Source organism: Nomascus leucogenys, chromosome 2, assembly GCF_006542625.1.
Source record: "Nomascus leucogenys isolate Asia chromosome 2, Asia_NLE_v1, whole genome shotgun sequence".
NCBI classification, from domain to species: domain Eukaryota; kingdom Metazoa; phylum Chordata; class Mammalia; order Primates; family Hylobatidae; genus Nomascus; species Nomascus leucogenys.
The window spans coordinates 127651743-127674574 of NC_044382.1; the positions used below are offsets into that span (position 1 = coordinate 127651743).

The window sequence follows — 22832 nt, forward strand, 5'->3', positions numbered from 1 at the left end:
AGACTTATTATCTTTGCTCAATTGCTTAGATGACTTGTGAACCCCTCTGAACTTACACTTGGCATTTGTCTTCTATTGGCAATTCTTTCAGTGTCCCTCCAGTATCTCTTAGACCTTACCTCTTTGGTGTACTCTGGCAGACTTCCAACTGGCAGATGGTGTCTGCCATCTTCCAGCCCAAGAGCTTCCATAAGCTATTGACGTCTGCTCTGTCTGTGTAGACGGCAGGGAGGAAGGGATGGGAGCTAAGAACTCTGCAGGAACAGCCCTCAACCAGGGATTGATGGGAGGGGTACACAAATGCCCTAGCACCCTTCTCCTTCACATGGGATTTTCTGATTCCCAGAGTTTCTCTGCGGATTAGCTCCAGTTGCCTATAATATTACCCAGTGAATAACAGACCCTTTAATACTTTTTTTTTTCTCGTGTCTTTCTCACCGTCTTACTCCTCTGTTGAATCCCCCCACCCCATTTTTCACATTTAACCACTTGAACTAGGATGCTTGTTACTGGGTTTGAATCTGGGAAAAACTATATGAAGACATTTTCTTGAGGAAACACAGTTGTCAAGTTGCTTTCTATTATTCTATTAATATCTGTTAAATAATCTTTTAATAGATTGTTTTTTGTTTTTCTGTTTCTTATATGAGAGGCTAGACCATGCATTGATTTCACTAAGAGTAACATGCTTAGTGAGGTTTTTTTTGACATTTAAAATGGAATTATTACTTTTATTGACAATTTAGGGATTTAATGGGCATTTTCACAGAACAAAAAAGAGACAGTCCCAAGACAATGGAGTATAAAAGTGTAGCACACAGGTTAATACTCTTCACCCTCATCCTCTCCCTCAGCACTATCTGCTCCAACCTCCTCACAATCCTTTTCAAGGGCAGCCATGTCCTCACGGGCTTCAGAAAACTCTTCTTCCTCCATCCCCTCACCCATGTACCAGTGAAAAAAGGCATGCTTTGCATACATCAGGTCAAACTTTTGGTCCGGATGAGCCCAGGCCTCAGTGACAGCTGTGTTGTTGTTCAATATGCACATAACTTTCTGTACTTTGGCTAGGTCTCCACTGGGCACCACAGTGGGAGGCTGGTAGTTAATACCAACCCTGAAGCCAGTGGGGCACTAATCCACAAACTGGATAGTACCCTTGGTCTTGATGGTGGCAGTGGCAGCATTGACATCTTTGGGAACCATGTCACCATGGTATGACAGACAGCAAGCCATGTATTTACCATGGTGAGGGTCACATTTCACTACCTGGATGGATGGCTCAAAGCAAGCACTGGTGATCTTGCTAAAGTTACCTTTATGGTTAACTTACATTTCCCTATACACATTATTTACTGACAGTATTGTTTAAATAATTATACAGTGTAAAGATGATATAAAAAGCATAATGGCTCTATTAAATTTATAATTAAATGCATTCACTTTAAGCATATCAGAGTAGGTGATATGGTTTGGCTCTGTGTCCCCACCCAAATCTCATCTCAAAATTATAATCCTCACATGTCAAGGGAGAGCCCTGGTAGGAAGTGATGGGATCCTAGGGATAGTTTTCCCCATGCTGTCCTATGATAGTGAGTGAGTTCTCATGAGATCTGATGGTTTTAAAAGTGGCCATTTCCCCTGCTCCCTCTCTCTCCTGCCACTGTGGGAAGATGTGCCTTTGCTTCCCCTTTCCCCACCATGATTGTGTAAGTTTCCTGAGGCCTCTCCAGCCACGTGGAACTGAGAGTCAATTAAACCTCCTTCCTTGACAAATTACCAGTCTTGGGCAGTTCTTTACAGCAGTGTAAAGACGGACTAATACAGTAGGCACCACTTATGTGAAGTGGTAAGGGGTAAATAATCTAAGATAAACAGTTCCAATGTCATTTAATTCCAATATCATGTACAGTCATGGAGTCTTGCTGAATTCAATTGTCTGCACACAGTAGTGATCGGTGACATAGGAATACTAGATTAAATTGATAGCTATTAACCAAGTTTAGAAGAATGGATATGGGAGGGCAATTGGCTGTCAGTTCATATTCTTTTACTACTTTATTATTTAAAAAGCAAAGTAAAAAGTGCGACTCTCTACATTTCTCGCTTTGTTCTCTTATTTGAGGAATAAAAGGAGTGAAAATGGAAGCAAAGTATAAGTTCTTTCTTAGTAAAAAGCAGATTATATTCTCAGTACAACTTTAATTAGAAGGCTATACCTGCATAACTTATAGGAGTAGCTTGATTTTGAATTTGGAGCCCATCTCTAGGCGGCGAATGAATAGAGACCAATAGGAAGGGACTGAAGGGGACAGGAAGGTTAAGGGCTCAGCTGGAAACCATATATAATCACAGATCAATATCTTACAACTGCTTCCTTATCATAAATATAAAAGCGAGGCCAGAAGCACCCCACATTTATAGTACATGTTGATAACATATTATCAGCGTGACACCTATTTTTCATTCCTTCTGAGGTTTCATGTCTTCCCAGGTTTACTTTTCTAGTTTCAGGCACTGACTGCACATTTGATTCTGGGGAGCTGTTCCATCTCTGTGTCAGGTTGGCAAGAGGTAAAAAGTCTCTCACTAGTGTTGCCTACTCACAGGATGGTTCTGCCTTCCAAATACACCTGGAACCATACATTTAGTGTTTTGTGTTTGCCTATCAGGATGGTTTGCAAATGATATCAGTGGTTGTATCTTCAAAATAGCAGTTTTCAAACTCTTATTTTCCCAGCAATTGAAAAATTTTTTCAGATAGAATATTCTGTAGAAGTCCAAAACAGAATTATATATGAAAACACTGATTCAACAGATAGGTAGCTGAAAATGGTAACAGCCTGCTGTATACTCTCACTGCATTCATTATTTATCCAGAAACATGAAAGAGATGGTAAGAAATTTTCATTTCAAAATTTAATCACTGACAATATCTAACTGCTGCTTGTATGTCTTATTATAAACATCAAAGTCAGAAAGGTGGCACATAAAACTTGTAATATGTACTAAAATTCATAATTCAACAAAATTGAGACATGACCTGCCAGAAATTAAATTCTTATTGAAAAATCGACTATTACATGATAAGACTGTGTTCCAAGCAGATGAGTCTGAATCTCACTTGGTGTAAATATGGGAGGGTCATGTTATTGCATGACTGGGTTACTGATATGGGAAAAACGAGTTATCGTATAAATCTTATAGAAATACAGTTGACTATGATAAGGTCAAATCATGTGCGCTTAGCAAATCATACCAAGAGATATCAGGCTGGGGGATATTCAAGGATCATGGATTCTCTCTTCTCCTTGGTTCTCCCTGTACAAAATTCTATCTGGTTGCAAAAAACCCAGAGTAGAGCCTCTTCTAACCCTTTATAATTCAAATTTGTCACCCCGAAACTCCCGCACGATTCCCTAACATGATTGCAAAATCCCATTAACCAACCCTTGTGGTAGCTTAGTCGCGGTGTTTTTTTTAACTTCACCGCTGCGTCATCTTGCTACACTGCCACAGATTATGTAATAATGACCAGGTGTTTCGCATGCCCACTATGGGCTGGCCTAGCATATAGGCCTCAATAAAGTCATTCACATATGTGGTGACTTGCTTGTACATCTGAAGAATGAGAGTAAATCAGGCACTGACTTTAAAAAAAGAAAAAGACCAGGGTTAATCTATATTTTTACTAAGAAATACTTGACAGAAGGTCATTTATACACACAGATTTTTATAGAAGCTTTTTTTTTTTTTGAGATGGAGTCTCATCCTGTCCTCCAGGCTAGAGTACAGTGGCATGATCTAGGCTCACTACTACCTCCACCTCTTGGGTTCAAACGATTCTTGTGCACCAGCCTCCTGAGTTGCTGGGACTACAGGCGCCTGCTACCGTGCCTGGCTAATTTTTGTATTTTTAGTAGAGATGGGGTTTCACTATGTTGGTCAGGCTGGTCTTGAACTCCTGAGCTCAAGCAATCTGCCCTCCTCAGCCTACCAAAGTGTTAGGATTACAGGCGTGAGCCACCATGCCTGGCCTATAGAAGCTTTATACTGAGATTTGCACACAAGAATGGGTTAACAAGGCAATACCTTGAAAGGATGTTCAGCAAAATGGGTTAAAATGTCTATAATACATGTGAGTTAGTAATTTCTGGTATATTCCCAAAGTGTTAAAATATATTCAAATAAAAAATTTGAGTGAAATTATTTGTATGAAACATGTTGAACTATGCAGAATTTTAGAGCTTGTAGAAACATAGCTTGAAAATATATCCTAAAATGAGGTCCCTGACTTTGGGTGGCTGTTTGCAGATTGAATTTGGATTATTGCCATTTTACAAATGAAGAAAGAAAAAACAAACATCTCCCCCTAAAAAAAAAAAAAAGTCAAAGGAATTTCAGTTGACACAGGCATGATTACTCAGGAACTCAGTGGCAGAAATGAAAAGTGGAACTGAGGTCTTCTATGCTGAAGTCCAGGAATCAAATGAACTAAACTTCCAGTAAGTAGAGCCTAGCACTGAAGTTACAGATTAGAGCTGCATTATTGTAATTTGGTGTAAAAAAAAATTCATTTCACTCAACTGGGAACTATTAATTGTTTAAAAATAATACTAAGATATAATTTCCTATTACTTTGACTTTTTTCCTAATCCATGTCTCATGGCTTGGGAATGATAAACAATTGAAATGTAAAGCTATGTGTAGAAATAATCATTAGAGTATGAAGACAGAACCAGTACTGGTAGAAACTGTAAGCCGCTCTCTTTGGCTGTAAAATCATCCATAATAATCTTCTTAATAGTTTTTGAGCCATCAGATAGATTGTAAAGGGTTTGTAAAAAACCAAGTGTCATTTGCTTTTCCTTAATAAATGCTAAAGTAGACTCCCAATAGATGATCATTTTAATTGACCATCATTTAAATAAATCTTTTTCCTCAAAGTAAAATTTAGAACAATCTACTCTAGACTAAAGGTTTGGGTGGTTATTTGCATCTAATCTCATTCTCATGGGAAATTTTGGGTCACCCCCTCTCCCTATCATGGGGATTTAAGGGGTGGCTCAGGCAAGGTGCTCACCTTGGAAATGCATGACAAGGTTTTGGTAGTGGAGGAAGGCATGGGGTGAGTATTCATTAAAGCCATTTAGTTTGCTCACTCAAAAGATAAGTTGAGAGGATGGAAAAGGATCTAGAAATGGAAGACAAAGTCAAGAGTAGAATTGAGATAATGTGAAAGCAGGTGGACACGGAGCATAAAAGGGTCTCTTACATTTATTGATTTTCAAGCATGTGATTTTATTAGTTTTGGAAGGTAGGTATAAGCATATGTTTATGTATGTGCAATCATTCTTTTCCTTTTACTGAGGATCCTTGATATAATGTAGGGATTAGGTTTAGTGATAGTTAGTGGGTATAAAAATCAACAAAGGAACAGATCTCATAAACCAGTTCAATTAAAGAACATTAATAACTAATAATCACGTGAGAAGATAGGGCATGTTTAGGCCATTGCATACAAACAGAGGATACATTTTTAAAAATTATAAGTTCCAGAATCCATGTGTAGGATGTGCAGGTTTGTTACATAAGTAAATGTGTGCCATGGTGGTTTGCTGCACCTATCAACCCATTGCCTGGTATTAAGCCCTGCATGCATTACCTCTTTATCCTGATGCTCTCCCTTCCCCCACGCTCCCAACAGGCCTCAGTGTGTGTTGTTCCCCTCCCTGTGTCCATGTGTTTTTGCTGTTCAGCTCCCACTTATAAATGAGAACATGTGGTGTTTGGTTTTCTGTACCTGTGTTAGTTTGCTGAGGATAATGTCTTCCAGCTCCATCCATGCCCCTGCAAAGGACATGATCTTGTTCCTTTTTATGGCTGCATAGTATTCCATGGTATATATGTACCATATTTTCTTTATCTATTCTATCATTGATGGGCATTTGGGCTGGTTCCATGTCTCTGCTATTGTGAATAGTGCTGCAATGAACATAGGCATGCATGTATCTTTGTAATAGAATGATTTATATTCCAAAGGAAACATTTTATATGAAAAATATACTATCCCTATAGTATGTATTTGTACCCAGTGGGATAATTCTGGGAGTAAGACAGTGTAATGCAGTTTGTTGGGTTGTTGCAGAGCTTCTAATGTTCTGCTCCTAAACATGACTTTCTTTCTTCATTCTTCTTTTTGACAAGAATACTTACAGACTTGGCGGAGTAGAAACAATGACAGAATATATATTCTTAGTAGATAAACAGGTTATTAAAGTACCTTTTGATGGGACAGGGCCAAAAAGTGTCATGAATAACCAAGTGTTCATTTTATTCCAGGGAGGGTGTTGGGTAAATGACTCTGATTTGGGGCCAGGTGTTAACAACCTGAGCTAGTGTCAAAAGAGACTTGCAGTGTCACTTTGGAAAGCATGTGTTGACGACCATTGTTGCTCTTTCTGATGGCAGTCTTTCTCATCATTTGCCACAGCTGAGAAGGCAGGCATCTCCCACAAAGTTGTTTAGATGACAGACGCTTCTTGCATGGACGCTCTGAGTTAACTACTTTTATAGAGATTCCTTTCCAGCTCAAGCTGGGATTACAGAAACCATTCAGCAAATGAACATTGACTGAACCAGCTGCTCCATATATAACATATTGAGGCTCTTCAACTTGTTTGAAGTCTGGTACAATTTATCTGCACAGGTGCTGCAGGTGGAAAGCTATTAAATTTTCATTTATGTTGGCATTTCACAGGCATTCAAGCTTTCCAGAGCTGGAACAGGCTGCCATCTTAAATGATAGGATTTATAGAAAGTTCAAATCTTATGGAGAGAAAAGGGAACATGTAGGCAATGACCTTGTTGGCTCATAATGTCTCCTTGATTTCTGAACTTATTCAGTATTTTGTCCTTCCTGCCTTCCAGATGCTGTTGTGCCAGATTCATTAACTGACTAACCCTGCTTTTAATTTTAATGACAAACATTTCTAACATCCAAATAATAAACTCTGGTCTCAATAGTGACTGCTGGCTTTAATCACTGGTCATCTGCTAGTCAGCTCTAGCTTAAAGACTTGCCTGAAGTTATCGTTCTGTGGTGCTATATGAAAAAAACTGATTAAAAATGGCCCAAAAGACTAGATGAACATATGAATGGATTAGTATTTTCAACCAAACACAGATGAAAGAGACACAAATAGGATAAATACATCCTATTCTGGAGCAGGGCATGTCTAGAATGAGTAGAAAAGAGAGAAAAATATGAAAATTGGTTAGCCCTTACACTAGAAGCTGGGAGTAAAGTGACATATTAAAAATTCCTTTAAGTTTTCTTAAGAAATGATTTTATCCTTGAGTCTGAATGTTAAACACAATGGAACCCATTGGACTCTTGATTATATGGTGGGAGTTCTATACTTGCTTTATAAGATGGCTACATACATTGGGTCTTTTGATCCAGTCTGAGTTACTGTATTAGAAAGAACATTAAGATAGTAGTTACATGTCATAGGGGATTTACAATATTACAGTGCACTGTGCTGTGATACTTCTTTTATTCTCTCACCATTCTCCTCCTTCTCCTTAGAACATACAGAAGAAGGCAGAAATTTTCTAAACTCCTTTTATCTTTAAATATTTACCATGTGCCTGGCCCTCTGCTAAGCATATAGTCTTCATCACCTCACTTAATGCCCCCAACAAAAAACAGAGTTAAGCATTATTGGCACCATTTTACAGAAAGAAGACTGAGGCTCAGAGAGTAAAGAAACTCATGCAAGTTTCTGTAACTAGTAAGTGATAACAGCTAAGGCTCAAATCCATGTCTTACTGTAAAAGTCTTTTTACTCCCACCTGACTGATACGCATCAACTTTAAATCAATGTTTTTTAAAAAAATTTAGAGAAAAAGAGACCAAGTCTTTGACTTGAGTTAAAAAGGAATTCCATAAATCTGAATCTCAAAATACCTTTAAGTTAATGAAATAAGAAACAATATGAAGAAGGGAAGGCATTCTCAGGGATTGGAATAGTTGCTATTCCCATAGCCTTGTGCCTGTTTCATCAAATATGAATTGATTATGATTCAATAAAAAAAGACCCCTGAGCCCTAAAGCTGAAGAATGTAAAGACATCTTTTGAGACTTGACAGTCAGTGAATGTTTGATTCTTCACCATTGCTATGTATTGAGGGCAAATATAGATCTAATTACAGAATGTAATTTTATTCCTCTCAGTATTCTAGACAGAAAGTGCATTAAGTGGCAGTGACGTCTACTCAAGAGAAATGTGGCTGGAGAGTCACAGGCAGTGCCAGCAATTGCTCACCCAAGAAGTACTGTTCCTGTGGATTGATAGATGTCTTTGGGATGAAATGTGGCAGTTGTCTTGGAGGGCTTAGGAAGGTTGAATGCTGAGAAATGATGGCCCTATGGATGGTTGTTGTGAAATAGATCTTTGTTAGGCAGGCAGGGATTTGTTTAAGATCCCAAACACTGAAATGGTTGTCTTACCACATGGAACATGGCTTTTATGATGGGAATGTTCAGCAACTTGAGGTCAAGAGGAGTTTCAATAAAAAGAGGCAAAGTACATAGGTCAATTACATTTTGCTCATCTGGACAGGCGTTTGCCTCTGAAGCTCGGCATGTCTTTGGACACAGTACCTCCTTCTGTCATGTACTTTAGGCATTGTGGGCAGGCGTTTGGTTGCTGCTATGCTGCCAGTGGATTAGGAGGACTGCTTGCTGATGGAGCTCACTGGCAGCTCCTTGTGCATCTTCTTGCTGTTCTTACCCTCCAGGAGGTGTCATGCCTTCATCTTCCTCTACTGCTCACTTCAGGCACAGCAGGTGCTTTATCCCCTGGCACCACTGTGAACCTGGGAGCATAGCATCTGCCCATGAAGCTGATTGTGTCAAGCATTTAATATTTGTACACTTAAACCTTGCCAGAAGCTAAATGGGCACAACATTTTCTTAAAACTTATTCTTAACATTTGACAACTAATTTTTTTAAAGGTGTAACCAGCTTATTTTGTTGGTATTTTCTATTATTGTTTTATGAATTTTCTATTAATTCTCCATTCACACAAGTGCCAAAATTGATGTGCCCTTTATTTGTCCTTAATTTCATGTGACTCAATATCTCTGGATATTTAAACTTCTTTAAGCATGTTTCATGGTGGCAGTGGCCATTACAAACAATTTTGAGGTTCTTAGAGCCCTCCAAAACAGGGAAGATGGAAAAAAATAAGAATCTCCACTTTTCTAGAGGAAGTGGGACCAGACCTTCCAGTATTCTAGAATGCGTAAAATAATTGCTGTTTAAAACCACAAGACTGTTTAAGCATCTATAGTGCAGTTTTGTTTGTTTCAGAAGGACATCATTTAGGTTCTCTGTATTACATACAATGTCTGATAAATAATCCCCCGTGCCTGTACATTCATCCTGTTAGGAGTTTAAAGACTTTATTCTCACAAATTATACAGGCTGACTTTTGTTTATGCTGTTATAATAAGGAATTTTGTTTATGCTGTTATGATAAGTAGTTTGGTTCCTGTTATAAGTAGCCTTGCAAATAATGTTCTGGAATTATCAGGTCCGCTCAAATCTTTTTGACCTGGAATGTATTCATTGATCCTACTCACCTCATTGTGCTCAACTTAGCCCGTCTAAGCTTCCTTACTTGTTTCCACTGATTTCCCTCCAAGTCAGAGTCCCTATAACCAGTACTACTAAAGCAGGTACACTCAAAGTTCATTCACCCTGATGGATCATAGATTCCCGTGTCTACCAAACACAGTGGGAATATACTGTGAAAAGAGAATATGTCAAGTTCTTCTGGCTGGCATCTCACGAGACTCTCTTGGCATATTGGCCAATATGCTTTTAAGATTCTCATAGTCTTTGTCTTTAGAAAAAACGGTTTTAAGTTGTGGAAAAAATAATACATAACATAAAAGTTACCATTTTATCTATTTTTTAAAAGTATACAGTTTAGTGACATTCACATTTAGAACATTCACATTGTTCTGCAACCATCACCACCATCCATCTCCAAAACATTTCTTATCTTGCAAAACTGAAACTGTGTACCCATTATATAATAACTCCACATTCCCCTCTTCCCCTAACCCCTGGAAACCACCATTTTACTATCTCTATGAATTTGACTGCTCGATATACCTCATATAAGTGGAATCATATAGCTTTTGTCGTTTTGTGACCAGGTTATTTTACTTGGCATAATGTCTTCAAGGTTCACTCATGTTGTAACACGTATTGGAATTTCCTTCCTTTTTAAGGCTAAATAATATTCTATTTTATGTACATACTACATTTTGTTTATTCATCATCTGTTGATGGACACTTTAGTTGCTTCTACCTTTTGGCTGTTGTGAATAATTCTGCGACGAACATGGTTATACAATATCTGTTCAAGTTCTTGTTTTCAATCCCCTTAGGCATAGACCCAGAATTGGAATTGCTGGATTGTATGGTAATTCTATTTTTAGCTTTTGAGGAACTGTTATGCTGTTTTTCACAGTGCCTTCACTATTTTACGCTCCCACCATAAGTGCACAAGTGTTTCAGTTTCTCTACGTCCTTGCTAACATTTATTTTCTTTTTTTTTTTGATAATAGCCATTTGAATGGATGTGAAATGGTATTTCATTGTGGTTTTTAATTTGTATTTCTTTAATGATTAGTGATGTTGAGCACTTTTTCATGTGCTTATTGGCCATTTGTATGTCTTCTTTAGAAAAATGTCTATTCAACTCCTGTGCCCATTTTTAATTTGTTGTTTTTCTTGTTGTTGAGTTGAATTGTAGGAGTGAGTTCTTTGTATTTTCTGAATATTAACCCCTTCTCATATATATATATAAACCCCTTATCAGCTATATACATATATATATTATGTATATATTTGTTTTATTTTATTTTTGGGACAGGATCTTGCTCTGTTTTCCAAGCTTGGAGTCCAGTTGTGTGATCACAGCTCCCTCCAACCTTCAACTCCTGACCTCAAGTAATCTTCCCACCCTGGCCTCCCAAAGTGCCAAGATTGCAGGCATGCCACACCATCCTAGCCTCAGATACGTATTTTCTTCCTTCCCATAGGTTATCTTCTCACTCTACTGATAGTGTCCTTGGTACATAAAAGTTTTAGATTTTGACATAATCCAATTTATCTACTTTGCTCCCTTTGCAGCCTTTACTGTTTTTTTAAATGTTGACTCTCTTCATAGTGTTTTTATCCTGGTGGAAAAATTTTGGTTACTTTGCTGTTTTCTTAAGCTTTATGTTACAGACCTTTAATTACCCTCGCTGCCTGAGATGCTTTTCATTCCTGTAGATTTTGACGTCCAGCCTGAATTGTAGCTCCTTATGGAGTGCCAGCAAGCAGGCAAACGGGGCCAAGGGACCTTACATGCCAAGTTGACTTCTATTTATGTTCTCTTCAAAACTGGAGTTCTATTCTAAACAGTAACACTTTATTTGGTTGGCTTGCTAGCCTCAGGATTCCACCATCTTTTTAATCTATTTATTCACCATTCCCTGTGCTTATAATTTCAATTTGTGCAGTTTGTTTAATCCCTATTTGTGTCATCTGAAAAATTAATGAGCATACCTGATGCCCTCATCTAGGTCAGGTTTTTTTTTTTTTTGAATATTTTATTATTTAAACTTTTTCCACATCTTTCTCCCCTACTTAATGATTTCTTACCACGTTGTTTCATAAATAACCTTTTCAAATCTGTAATTTGAACTAACTCTTAGATAACTTCTGAATTAGACAAAATTATTCTTTTTTTCTCACTTATAACCCTTTCTGGCACATTTTGTGTACAGAATTACGTGTTAACTAAAATTTTTATCCTTAGTAAACTAAAAGTTTAGTGGAACACTAAAAAGCAAGAAATCCGGAATAATAGTGGGCATTTATAGGTAAGAACAATTCACAATTTTAGAAACATATTTCCCCATATCACAGCCCTTAATTGGAAATGACCCAGATATTAAACGAGCATTAAAAATAACTTTAAGATTTCAATTTACACAAAAAGTTTATCTAAGACATTTATCCCATTCACTGTACTTATTACTTTTAACAAAGGAGACATGAGACATCAACTAATGTATTTAAAACAAGCATTGGTTTGGTCTGGAAAGGCGGGACAACTCGAGGTGAGGAGTCTTGGGGGCTTTCAGATCACAGGTTGGAGACAAATGGTTGCATTCTTTTGAGTTTCCAATTAGCCTTTCCAAAGGAAGCAATGAGATATGAATTTATCTCAGTGAGACTTTGAATAGACTAGGAGGCAGACTTGCCCTAAGCAGCTCCTACCTTGAATTAACACTGACATTTTAAAATATTTAGCAAAGACAAACATAAAATTCAGACAAAATGTATGCTGACAATTCTGAAGGCGTTTCTATTTTTATTCCACCAATAATTTTAAGGCTAGCTTATTTAGTAAAGTTTTACTTTAATTCATGTGAAATTGAAAATTGCTTAGACTTACTTAATTTATAGGGGTTCTTTTACTTATAAGCCAATTTGGTAGATACAACATATAACAATAAGTGTACATACAAATAAACACATCTAGACATGTATACACACATAAACAAAGATCCAATAGCTTGACACCTTAGCCATGAGATAGCAATATAAGCTTGCTGGTTTTACTTTGCCCTAATAGATAATCCAAAGAAGGCTGTGAACCAAAATTTTGGGTAAAGCAGTCTCCATGGCCATTTGATTTTTAAAGGCTAAAATCTCCCCAGACTCCAGGAGCACTAGGGCCAAACAGTACAAAAGGAGGGCATCACACATTAACCAGGCTTCCTGCTTACAACAGGAGCACAAAAGCACGTGCAATGCCATCCCACTTTCCCATTAGACAGTAAACTTCAGATTTTAAGCAAATTTGGGGCCAAGCAGCATTGCAACTGCGAGAGAAAATTCTAAGGAGGGTTTAATAATAGGCCTCAGAACCTCTGCCAAGAGCATCTCCTTTTGAGAGTTTGAGGTCCACAAAACCCACGGAGCATCCTCCTGTGGGGTCCAATCTTAGAGTTCCAGACATCTCTGACCTTAGGTGGGCGCCACACGCAGGTTTCCCCTCCAAAGCATACTATGAGGTTTATAAGAATAGGAAAGAGCCACTGTAAGACTCTTTCTCTGGGCTGGCTCGCCAAAATATGTTAACCGTGGAGGGTGTCCAGGTTCTTGGCATCTTGAACAAAGAATTGGACAAAACGCACAAACAAAGCAAGGAAGAAATGAAAGGATTTATTGAAAATGAAAGTACACTCCACAGCGTGGGAGTGGGCCCAAGCATAGGGGCTGTAAGGCCAGGTTTTTTTTTTTTTTAAATATATGTATTTTAAAGCAGCTAAACCCACTTTTCAAACAGAAGCTTAAGCGAAAACTCAGTACAGCTGATAAGAGCAGCAGCTCCTCTGGGGCAAGGGATAAAGAAGTTCAGACTCCTGCTTTCCTTCCTCCGGTTCCTAAAGCTTTCCTTCTGAACTGTGATAGAGGCTTATGGAGTCTACTCAGAAGAGAAAGACCCGCTGATAAGGTAGGAAATGGAACACAGTCATTCACTCCTTCTTTCCCAGCGCTACTTACATCAAAGCAATTCTGCTTTCATATGTTAAACGTATTTAGAAGTCTATGTAACGTTCAACTTAAACAACAGGGTTCTCCGTGTGAAATAGCTATTCAAAGACCTCCAATCTAGTTCACAGGCCAAAACGTCAATCCATATAGAGCTGAGGACTTGTAACCATGATACAGCTCTATGACACCTCAATGTGGATACTAACCCAGGTGAATAGCTCATATAGGGAAGATTCAAAACTCAGAGGAGGGTCACCTGGCAAAGAGACCAGTTACTAAGACACACAACTCTTAGTTTTGATTATAGAAATTGTAAACTGGAAGGGAACTCAGAGATCACTTAGCCCAGAAGCTGCAAATGATGTGTTGGTATACATAGCATTTAAAAAATTAGTCACCAGCATTAAAAAAAATCAGAAATTAGACATAGGGCTTTTTGGAACTGACATACAGGGTTGGTCCAGTGGGAGGGAGCGGGACAGAACTGCCACAGCTTGCAGAAATCATACAGATTATATAGCATTTTCACTTATCAGCCTTCCCTCAACTACGTCCACCTGAAAATCTTCATTTAATTCAAAACAGAGGGCCTTGATTGCCTGTATGGCCTGTGTTCCATGGGATGGGCAAGGGCCTCAGATGTTTCTTATATATAAGGAATTAATGTCCAGGTTGGTGATGCTCGAAAGTCTGAAGTCACAATGCCCACCTATACATCTGTCATGCTTGGGCATTCTCAGAATAGGCTTAAGTTATCACTGTCAGGTTCTTCTATCATCTGCCATAAACCTTTTGTGCTTAACATAATACCCTTGAGATTCATCCATGTTATAACATGTGATCAAATTTCCTTCTTTTTAAAAATGGTGTAATATTTGCAATATGAACATCATCAAAGTATGTAGTCACCAGACTATCCAAGGTCAATGCTAAAGAAAAAATCTTAAAAGCAGCTAGATAAAAAAGGTCAGATCACGTACAATGGGAACCCCATCAGACTAACAGTAAATTTCTCAGCAGAAGCCTTACAAGCCAGGGGAGACTGGAGGCCTACTTTCAACAATATTAAAGAAAAGATTTCAACCAATAATTTTATATCTTGCCAAACTATGCTTCATCAGTGAAGGAGAAATAAAATCTTTTCCAGACAAGCACGTGTTAAGGGAAATTGTTAGCAGTACACCAGCATTGCAAGAGATCTTTAAGGGAGTTCTAAACATGGAATCAAAAGTACAATACCTGCTACCACAAAAATATGCTTAAGTAAATAGTCCATAGATCCTATAAAGCAACCACCCAATAGAAAATATAAAGCAACCACCTAACAACTTTGCAATAGGATCAAACCTCACATATCCATATAAACCTTGAATGTAAATGGTCTAAATGCTCTACTTAAAAGGCTCAAAGTGGCAATTTAGATTAAAAACCAGGACCAATCTGTCTGCTATCTTCAAGAGACCCATCTCACTGACAACATTCATAGGCTCAAAGTAAAGCTGGAGAAAGATCTATCATTCAAACACAAAACAAAATAAGAGACGAGGTTGCTATTCTTGTATCAGATAAATCATACTTTAAACAAACAACAGTAAAAAAGACAAAGAAGGACATTACATAATGATGCAGGGTTTAATTCAACAAGGAAATGACTATCTTAAATATGTACACAACCAACATTAGAGCACCCAGATTAATAAAACAAGTACTTCTAGACCTACAAAAGACTTACACTGCCACTCAATAATAATAGGAGACTTCAACACCCTACTGACAGTATTGAACAGATCATCAAGGCAGAAAACTAACAAATAAATTCTAGACTTAAATTTGATGTTTGACCAATTGGACCTAAAAGACCTAATAGAATACTCCATTCATCAACCACAGAATCTACATTCTTCTCATGTATGTGGTACATGCTCCAAGATTAAAACACACTGGCCAAAAGCAAGTCTCAATAAATTTAAAAAAATGAAATCATTCCAACCGTAGTCTCCAATCACAATGGAATAAAAATAGAAATAAATACCAAGAAGATCCCTCAAAACCACACAATTGGATGGAAATTAAACAACTGCTCCTGAATTAATTTTGGATAAACAATGTAATTAAGGCAGAAATTAAAAAGTCTTTGAGATAAATGAAAATAAAGACCCAAGATACTAAAATCTCTGGGATGCTGCAAAGGAAGTGTTAAGAGAAAAGTTTTTTGCACTAAATGCCTACCTCAAAAACTTAGAAAGATCTCAAATTAAGAATCTAACATCACACCTAATGAAATAGAAAAAAGGAACAAACTAACTGCAAAGCTAGCAGGAGAAAAACAACTAAAATTAGAGAAGTGAATGAAATAGAGACCCCCAAATCCATACGAACAATCAATAAACCAAAAGTTCATTTTTGAGAGGATAAACAAGATTGATAGACTGCTAGCCACATTAACAAAGAAAAAAAGAGAAGATCGAAATAGGCATAATCAGAGATGACAAAGGTGATATTACAACTGATCCCACAGAGATAGAAAATTCCTGGAAACACACAACTTCCTAAGACTAAACCAGAAAGAAACAGAAATCCTGAATAGGTCAACAATGAGTAATGAAATTAAATCAGTAATAAAATTTCTACCAACCAAATAAAGCCCTGGACAAGATGTATTCATAGCCCAATTCTACCAAACATACAAAGAGGAGCTGATATGAATCCTACTTACTATTCCCAAAAATCAAGTAAGAAGGACTCCTCTCTAACTCACTCTATAAAACCAGTATCATTCTGATAGCAAAATCTGGCAAAGACACAACAAAAAAAGAAAAATCTGGCAAAGACCCTACAAAAAAAGGAAATTTCAAGCAAACGTTCCTGATGGTTTGGATCTGTGTCCCTACCAAATGTCATGTTGAATTGTAGGCTCCAATGTTGGGGGTGGGGTCTGGGGGGAGGTGGTTCGATCATGGGGGTGGATTTCTCATGAATAGTTTAGCACCATCCCCTTGATGCTGTTCTCATGATAGTGAGTTCTCATGAGATCTGGTTCTATAAAACTGTGCAGCAACTCCCTCCTCACTTTCTCTTCCTTCTGTTCCAGCCATATGAAGTTCTGCTCCATTTTACCTTCCACCATGATTGTAAGTTTCCTGAGGCCTTCCTGGAGGGCAAGCAAATGCCAGCATCATGCTTCATGTACAGGCTGCATAATTGTGAGCCAATTAAACCTATTTTCTTTATGAATTACCCAGTCTCAGGAAACAATGTGAACACAGACTAATATCCAAAAATTTTATAGTAATTTTTATAGCCACTTGAGGTCAGACTAATACAGAAAATTGGACTGAGAAGTGGGGCATTGCTGTAGATATACCTGAAAATGTGAAAGTGACTTTGGAACTGGGTAATGGTCAGAGGTTGGAAGTGTTTGTGGGGCTCGGAAGAGGACAGATGAGGGAAAGTTTGAGAGCTCGTAGGGACTAACTGAATGGTCATAATCAAAATGCTGATAGTGATATGTACAATGAAGTCCAGGCTGATGAGGTCTCAGATGGAACTTATTGGGAACTAGAATAAGGTTACTTTTATTATGTCTTAGCAAAAACTTGGCTGCATTTTGCCCCTGTCCTAGTGATCTGTGGAACTTTGAAGTTGATACTGATGATTTAGGGCATCTGGTAGCAGAAATTTGTAAGCAACAAAGCATTCCAGAAGTGGCCTGGCTGCTTCTAAAAGCCTGTTCTTATATGTGTTAGTAAAGAAATGACCTAAAGTTGGAACTGATACTTAAAAGGGGCACAGGATATAAAAGTGTAAAAAATTTGCAGCTTGGCTATGTGGTAGAAAAGGCCATTTTCATGGAAGGAATTCAAGCAAGTTTTACTTATGTAAAAGTTTGCATAAGTAAAAAGGAGTCAAGTAGTTAAGACAATGGAGAAAAGTTCTCAAAGGCAATTCAGATAATACATAAAGAACTTAAGCAATTGAGGAAGCAAAAAAACAAATAACCCCATTAAAAAATGGAGAAAAAGATATGAATGGATACTTCTCAAAAGAAGATGTACATGTGGCCAAGAAACATGTAAAATGCTCAACATCACTAATTATCAGAGAAATGCAAATCAAAGCCACAATGAGATAGCATCTCACACCAGTCAGTATGGCTATTATTAAAAAGTCATAAAATAACAGATGCTGGTGAGGTTGTGGAGAAAAGGGAATGCTTATATACTGTTGATGGGAAGGTAAATTAGTTCAACCACTGTGGAAAGCAGTTTGGAGATTTTTCAAAGCACTTAAAACAGAATAACTATTGAACCCAGAAATCCCATTACTGGGTATATACCAAAGGAATATAAATTATTCTACCAAAAACACATGTACACTTGTATGTTCTTGAAGCGCTACTCACAGTAGCAAAGACACAAAATTAGCCCAGGTGTGCATCAGTGGTGGATTGGATAAAGAAAAATTGGTACAAATACACCATTGAATACTATGAAGCCATAAAAAAGAATGCAATCATGTCTTTGCAGCAACATGGATGCAATTGGAGGCCATTATCCTAAGTGAATTAACTCAGGAACAGAAAACCAAATACTACATTTGGTTTTCTCACTTACAAGTGGAGCAAAACATTGGGCACTCATGGACATAAAGATGGCCACCATAGACACTGGGAGCTATTAGAGGAGGGAGGGATTAAGAGTTGAAAAATGATTTTGTGCTATGCTTACTACCTGGGTGATGGAATTATTCATACCCCAAATCTCAGCATCACCTATCATACTCATGTAACAAGCCTGCACATATACCTCCTGAACCTAAAAGTTGAAATTATTAAAAATGGCGTAATTGTCCATTGTATATATCACGTTATCTTTATCCATTCATCTTTTCTCTTTCTTTTTTTTTGAGACAGAGTCTCTCTCTGTCACCCAGGCTGGAGTACAGTGGCGTGATCTCGGCTCACTGCAATCTCCACCTCCCAGGTTCACGCCATTCTCTTGCCTCAGCCTCCTAAGTAGCTGGGACTACAGGTGCTCGCTGCCATAAGCCACTAAATTTTTTGTATTTTTAGTAGAGATGGGGTTTCACCATGTTAGCTAGGATGGTCTTGATCTCCTGATCTCATGATCTGCCCACCTCAGCCTCTCAAAGACCTGGGATTACAGGTGTGAGCCACTGTGCCCGGCCCATCCATTCATCTATTAATGGACATTTGGATTGCTTCCACCTCTTAGCTATTGTAAAAAATGCTGCTATGAACACAAGTGTGCAGAGATCTCTTTGAGATCCTGCTTTGAATTCTTTTGGTATATACCCAAAAGTGGGATTGCTGTATCATGTGGTAATTATTTTTATTTTTTTAAGGAACCTTTACACTTCTTGCCACAGTAGCTGCATGGTTTTACAATCCCAGTCAAATTGCAAAGGTGTTCCATTTCTCCACATCCTCACCAACACTTTTTTTTTCATTATTTTGATAATAGCCATCTTAACAGCGGGTGAGGGTATTTCACTATGGTTTTAATGTGCATTTCTCTTGTGATTATCGATCTTTTCATATGCTAGTTGGCCATTGTATATTTTCTTTGCAGAATTATTTATTCAAGTTATTTATCAATTTTTAAATCAGGTTATTTTTTTTTTGTTGAGTTGTAGAAGTTCTTTATATATTCTGGTTATTAACCCCTTTTCAGAAAACAATTTGTGAATATTTTCTCCTATTCTCTAACTTTCCTTTTCTATCTGTTGATTATTCTTTTGATGAGAAGTTGTTTTAAATTGTGACATAGTCCTATTTGTCTATTTTGCTTTTTTGTCTGTGCTTTGATGTCATATCTAAGAAATCATTGCCAAATTCAATATCCTGTAGCATTTCCCCTATGTTATCTTTTAGGCTTTTTACAGTGTTAAGTCTTGTGTTTAGGTCTTTAATTCATTTTGAGTTAATTTTTATATATGCTGTAAGGTAAGGGTCCAACTTCATTCATTTGCATGTGGCTATCCTATTGTTTCAATACCATTTATTACAGAGATTATCCTTTTTCCATTGTATATTCTTGGCACCCTTGTCAAAGACCACTTGATCGTATACATGTGGGTTTATTCTGGACTCTCCTCTGTTTCATTGGTCTATATGTCTGTCTTATGGCCGTGACATACTGTTTTGCTTACTGTCGCTTTGTAATAAATTTTGAAATCGGGAAGTGTGAGGCCTCCAATCTTGTTTTCTTTTTCAGGATTGTTTTGGTTATTTGGGTTTCCTTGAGATTCCATGTGAATTTTAGAATTTTTTTTTTCTGTACTATATCCATAAAATATGCTATGGCAATTTTGATAGGAATTGCATTAAATTTGTAGATCACTTTGGGTAATATGGACATTTTAACAATATTAAGTCTTCCAATCCATGAGCATGAGATGCCTTTCTATTTGTGTGTATTTTCTTTAAGCAATATTTTGTAGTCTTTGGTGTCTGTTTTACACCTTCTTAGTTAAATTTATTCTTATGTATTTTATACTTTTGGGTGCCATAGTAAATGGGATTTTCTTTATATATATATATTTATTATACTTTAAGTTCCTGGGTACATGTTCACAACATGCAAGTTTGTTACATATGTATACATGTGCCCTGTTGGTGTGCTGCACCCATTAACTTGTCATTTACATTAGGTATATCTCCTAATGCTATCCCTCCCCACATCCCCCACCCCACAACAGGCCCCAGTGTGTGATGTTCCCCACCCTGTGTCCAAGTGTTCTCATTGCTCAATTCCCACCTATGAGTGAGAACATGCGGTGTTTGGTTTTGTGTCCTTGCCATAGTTTGCTGGGAATGATGGTTTCCAGCTTTATCCATGTCCCTACAAAGGACATGAACTCATCCTTTTTTATGGCTGCATAGTATTCCATGCTGTATATGTGCCACATTTTCTTAATCCAGTCTATCATTGTTGGACATTTGGATTGGTTCCAAGTCTTTGCTATTGTGAGTAGTGCTGCAGTAAACATACGTGTGCATGTGTCTTTATAGCAGCATGATTTATAGTCCTTTGGGTATATACCCAGTAATGGGGTGGCTGGGTCAGATGGTATTTCTAGTTCTAGATCCCTGAGGAATCGCCACACTGACTTCCACAATGGTTGAACTAGTTTACAGTCCCACTAACAATGTAAAAGTGTTCCTATTTCTCCACATCCTCTCCAGCACCTGTTGTTTCCTGACTTTTTAATGATGGCCATTCTAACTGGTGTGAGATGATATCTCATTGTGGTTTTGATTTGCATTTCTCTGATGGCCAGTGATGATGAGCATTTTTTCATGTTTCTGTTGGCTGCATAAATGTCTTCTTTTGAGAAGTGTCTGTTCATATCCTTCTCCCACTTTTTGATGGGGTTGTTTGTTTTTTTCTTGTAAATTTGTTTGAGTTCATTGTAGATTCTGGATATTAGCACTTTGTCAGATGAGTAGACTGCAAAAATTTTCTCCCATTCTGTAGGTTTCATGTTCACTCTGACGGTAGTTTCTTTTGCTGTGCAGAAGCTCTTTAGTTTAATGAGATCCCATTTGTCAATTTTGGCTTTTGTTGCCATTGCTTTGGTGTTTTAGACATGAAGTCCTTGCCCATGCCTCTGTCCTGAATGGTATTGCCTAGGTTTTCTTCTAGGGTTTTTATGGTTTTAGGTCTAACATGTATGTCTTTAATCCATCTTGAATTAATTTTTGTATAAGGTGTAAGGAAGGGATCCAGTTTCAGCTTTCTACATATGGCTAGCCAGTTTCCCCAGCACCATTTGTTAAATAGGGAATCCCTTCCCTGTTTCTTGTTTTTGTCAGGTTTGTCAAAGATCAGATAGTTGTAGATGCGTGGTATTATTTCTCAGGGCTCTGTAAATGGGATTTTCTTAATTTCATTTTTAACTTGTTCATTAGTAATGCATAGAAATACAAGTGATTTTTATAAGTTGATTTTGTACACTACAAATTTGCTGAAAGCATTTGTTAGTTTTAACTTTTTTTGTTTGTGGAAACTTTAGAGTTTTCTCCATGAAAGATCTTGTCATCAGTGAACAGAGATAATTTTATTTCTGTCTTTCCAATTTGGATGCATTTTACTGTATTTCTTTTTTATTTTATATTTTTTTCCCAATTGCTCTGGCTGGGACTTTCAGTACTATGTTGAATAGCAGTAGTAAGAATGGACATTCTTGCTTTCTTCCTGATCTTAGAGGAAACGTTTCAGTCTTTCACCATTGACTATGATCTTAGCTGTGGGCTTTTCCAAATTTATTTTTATTATGTTAAGGTAGTTTCCTTTTATTTCTACTTTGGTGAGTGTTTTTGTCATGAAAGAATGTTGAACTTTGTCAAATACATTTAAAACAATTTTAATTTTATTTTAAATTGACATAAAATTGTATGCATTTATTATGTGTAACCTGATGTTCTGAGATATATACATTGTGGAATTGCTAAATCTACCTAATTAACGTATGAATTACCTCACAAAGTTACCACTTTTTGTGGTAACAGCACTTATAGTCTATTGTCAGCATTTTTCCGGAATACAATACATTGTTATTAACTAGTCACCGTTGTTACAATAGATTTCTTAAAATTATTCGTCATAGCTAACTGAAATTTTGTATCTTTTTGCCAACACCCCGCATACACCACCCCTCCACCATTGCCACAGCATCTGGTAACCACCAATCTACTCTCTATTACATCAACTCTTTTAGATTCCACATATAAGTAAGATCATGCAGTATTTGTTTTCTGTGCCTGGCTTATTTCACTTAACATAATGTTCTCTAGGCTTATTCATGTTGCTGGAAATGACAAGATTTCCTTTTTTTTTTTATCACTGACTAGTATTTCCCTGTGTATATATAGTACATTTTCTTTATTCATTTATCTGTTGATGGACACTTAGATTGATTTCATATCTTAACTATCAGGTTGGTGCAAAAATAATTGTGGTTTTTGCCACTGAAAGTAATATTTTGGATAATGCTGTAATAAACAAGAGTGCAGCTATCCCTTTGACATACTGACTTCCTCTTTTTGGATATATATCCAGTAGTCAAATTGCTTGATCATATGGTGATTCTATTTTTATTTTTTTAAGGAACCTCCATACTGTTTTCTATAATGGCTATACTAATTTACATTCCTACCAATAGTGTGCAAGG

General features: G+C 37.3%; 1 protein-coding gene across 1 annotated transcript in view; it reads right to left on the reverse strand.

Annotated features, from left to right (window-relative positions):
- Positions 1 to 822: 822 nt before the first annotated feature.
- Positions 823 to 22832, reverse strand: part of LOC100590373 (tubulin alpha chain-like) — a 28700-nt gene continuing 6690 nt past the window's right edge. The window contains 1 exon segment of the mRNA XM_030822143.1: positions 823 to 1316. Coding sequence (XP_030678003.1) covers positions 823 to 1316 — 494 coding nt within the window.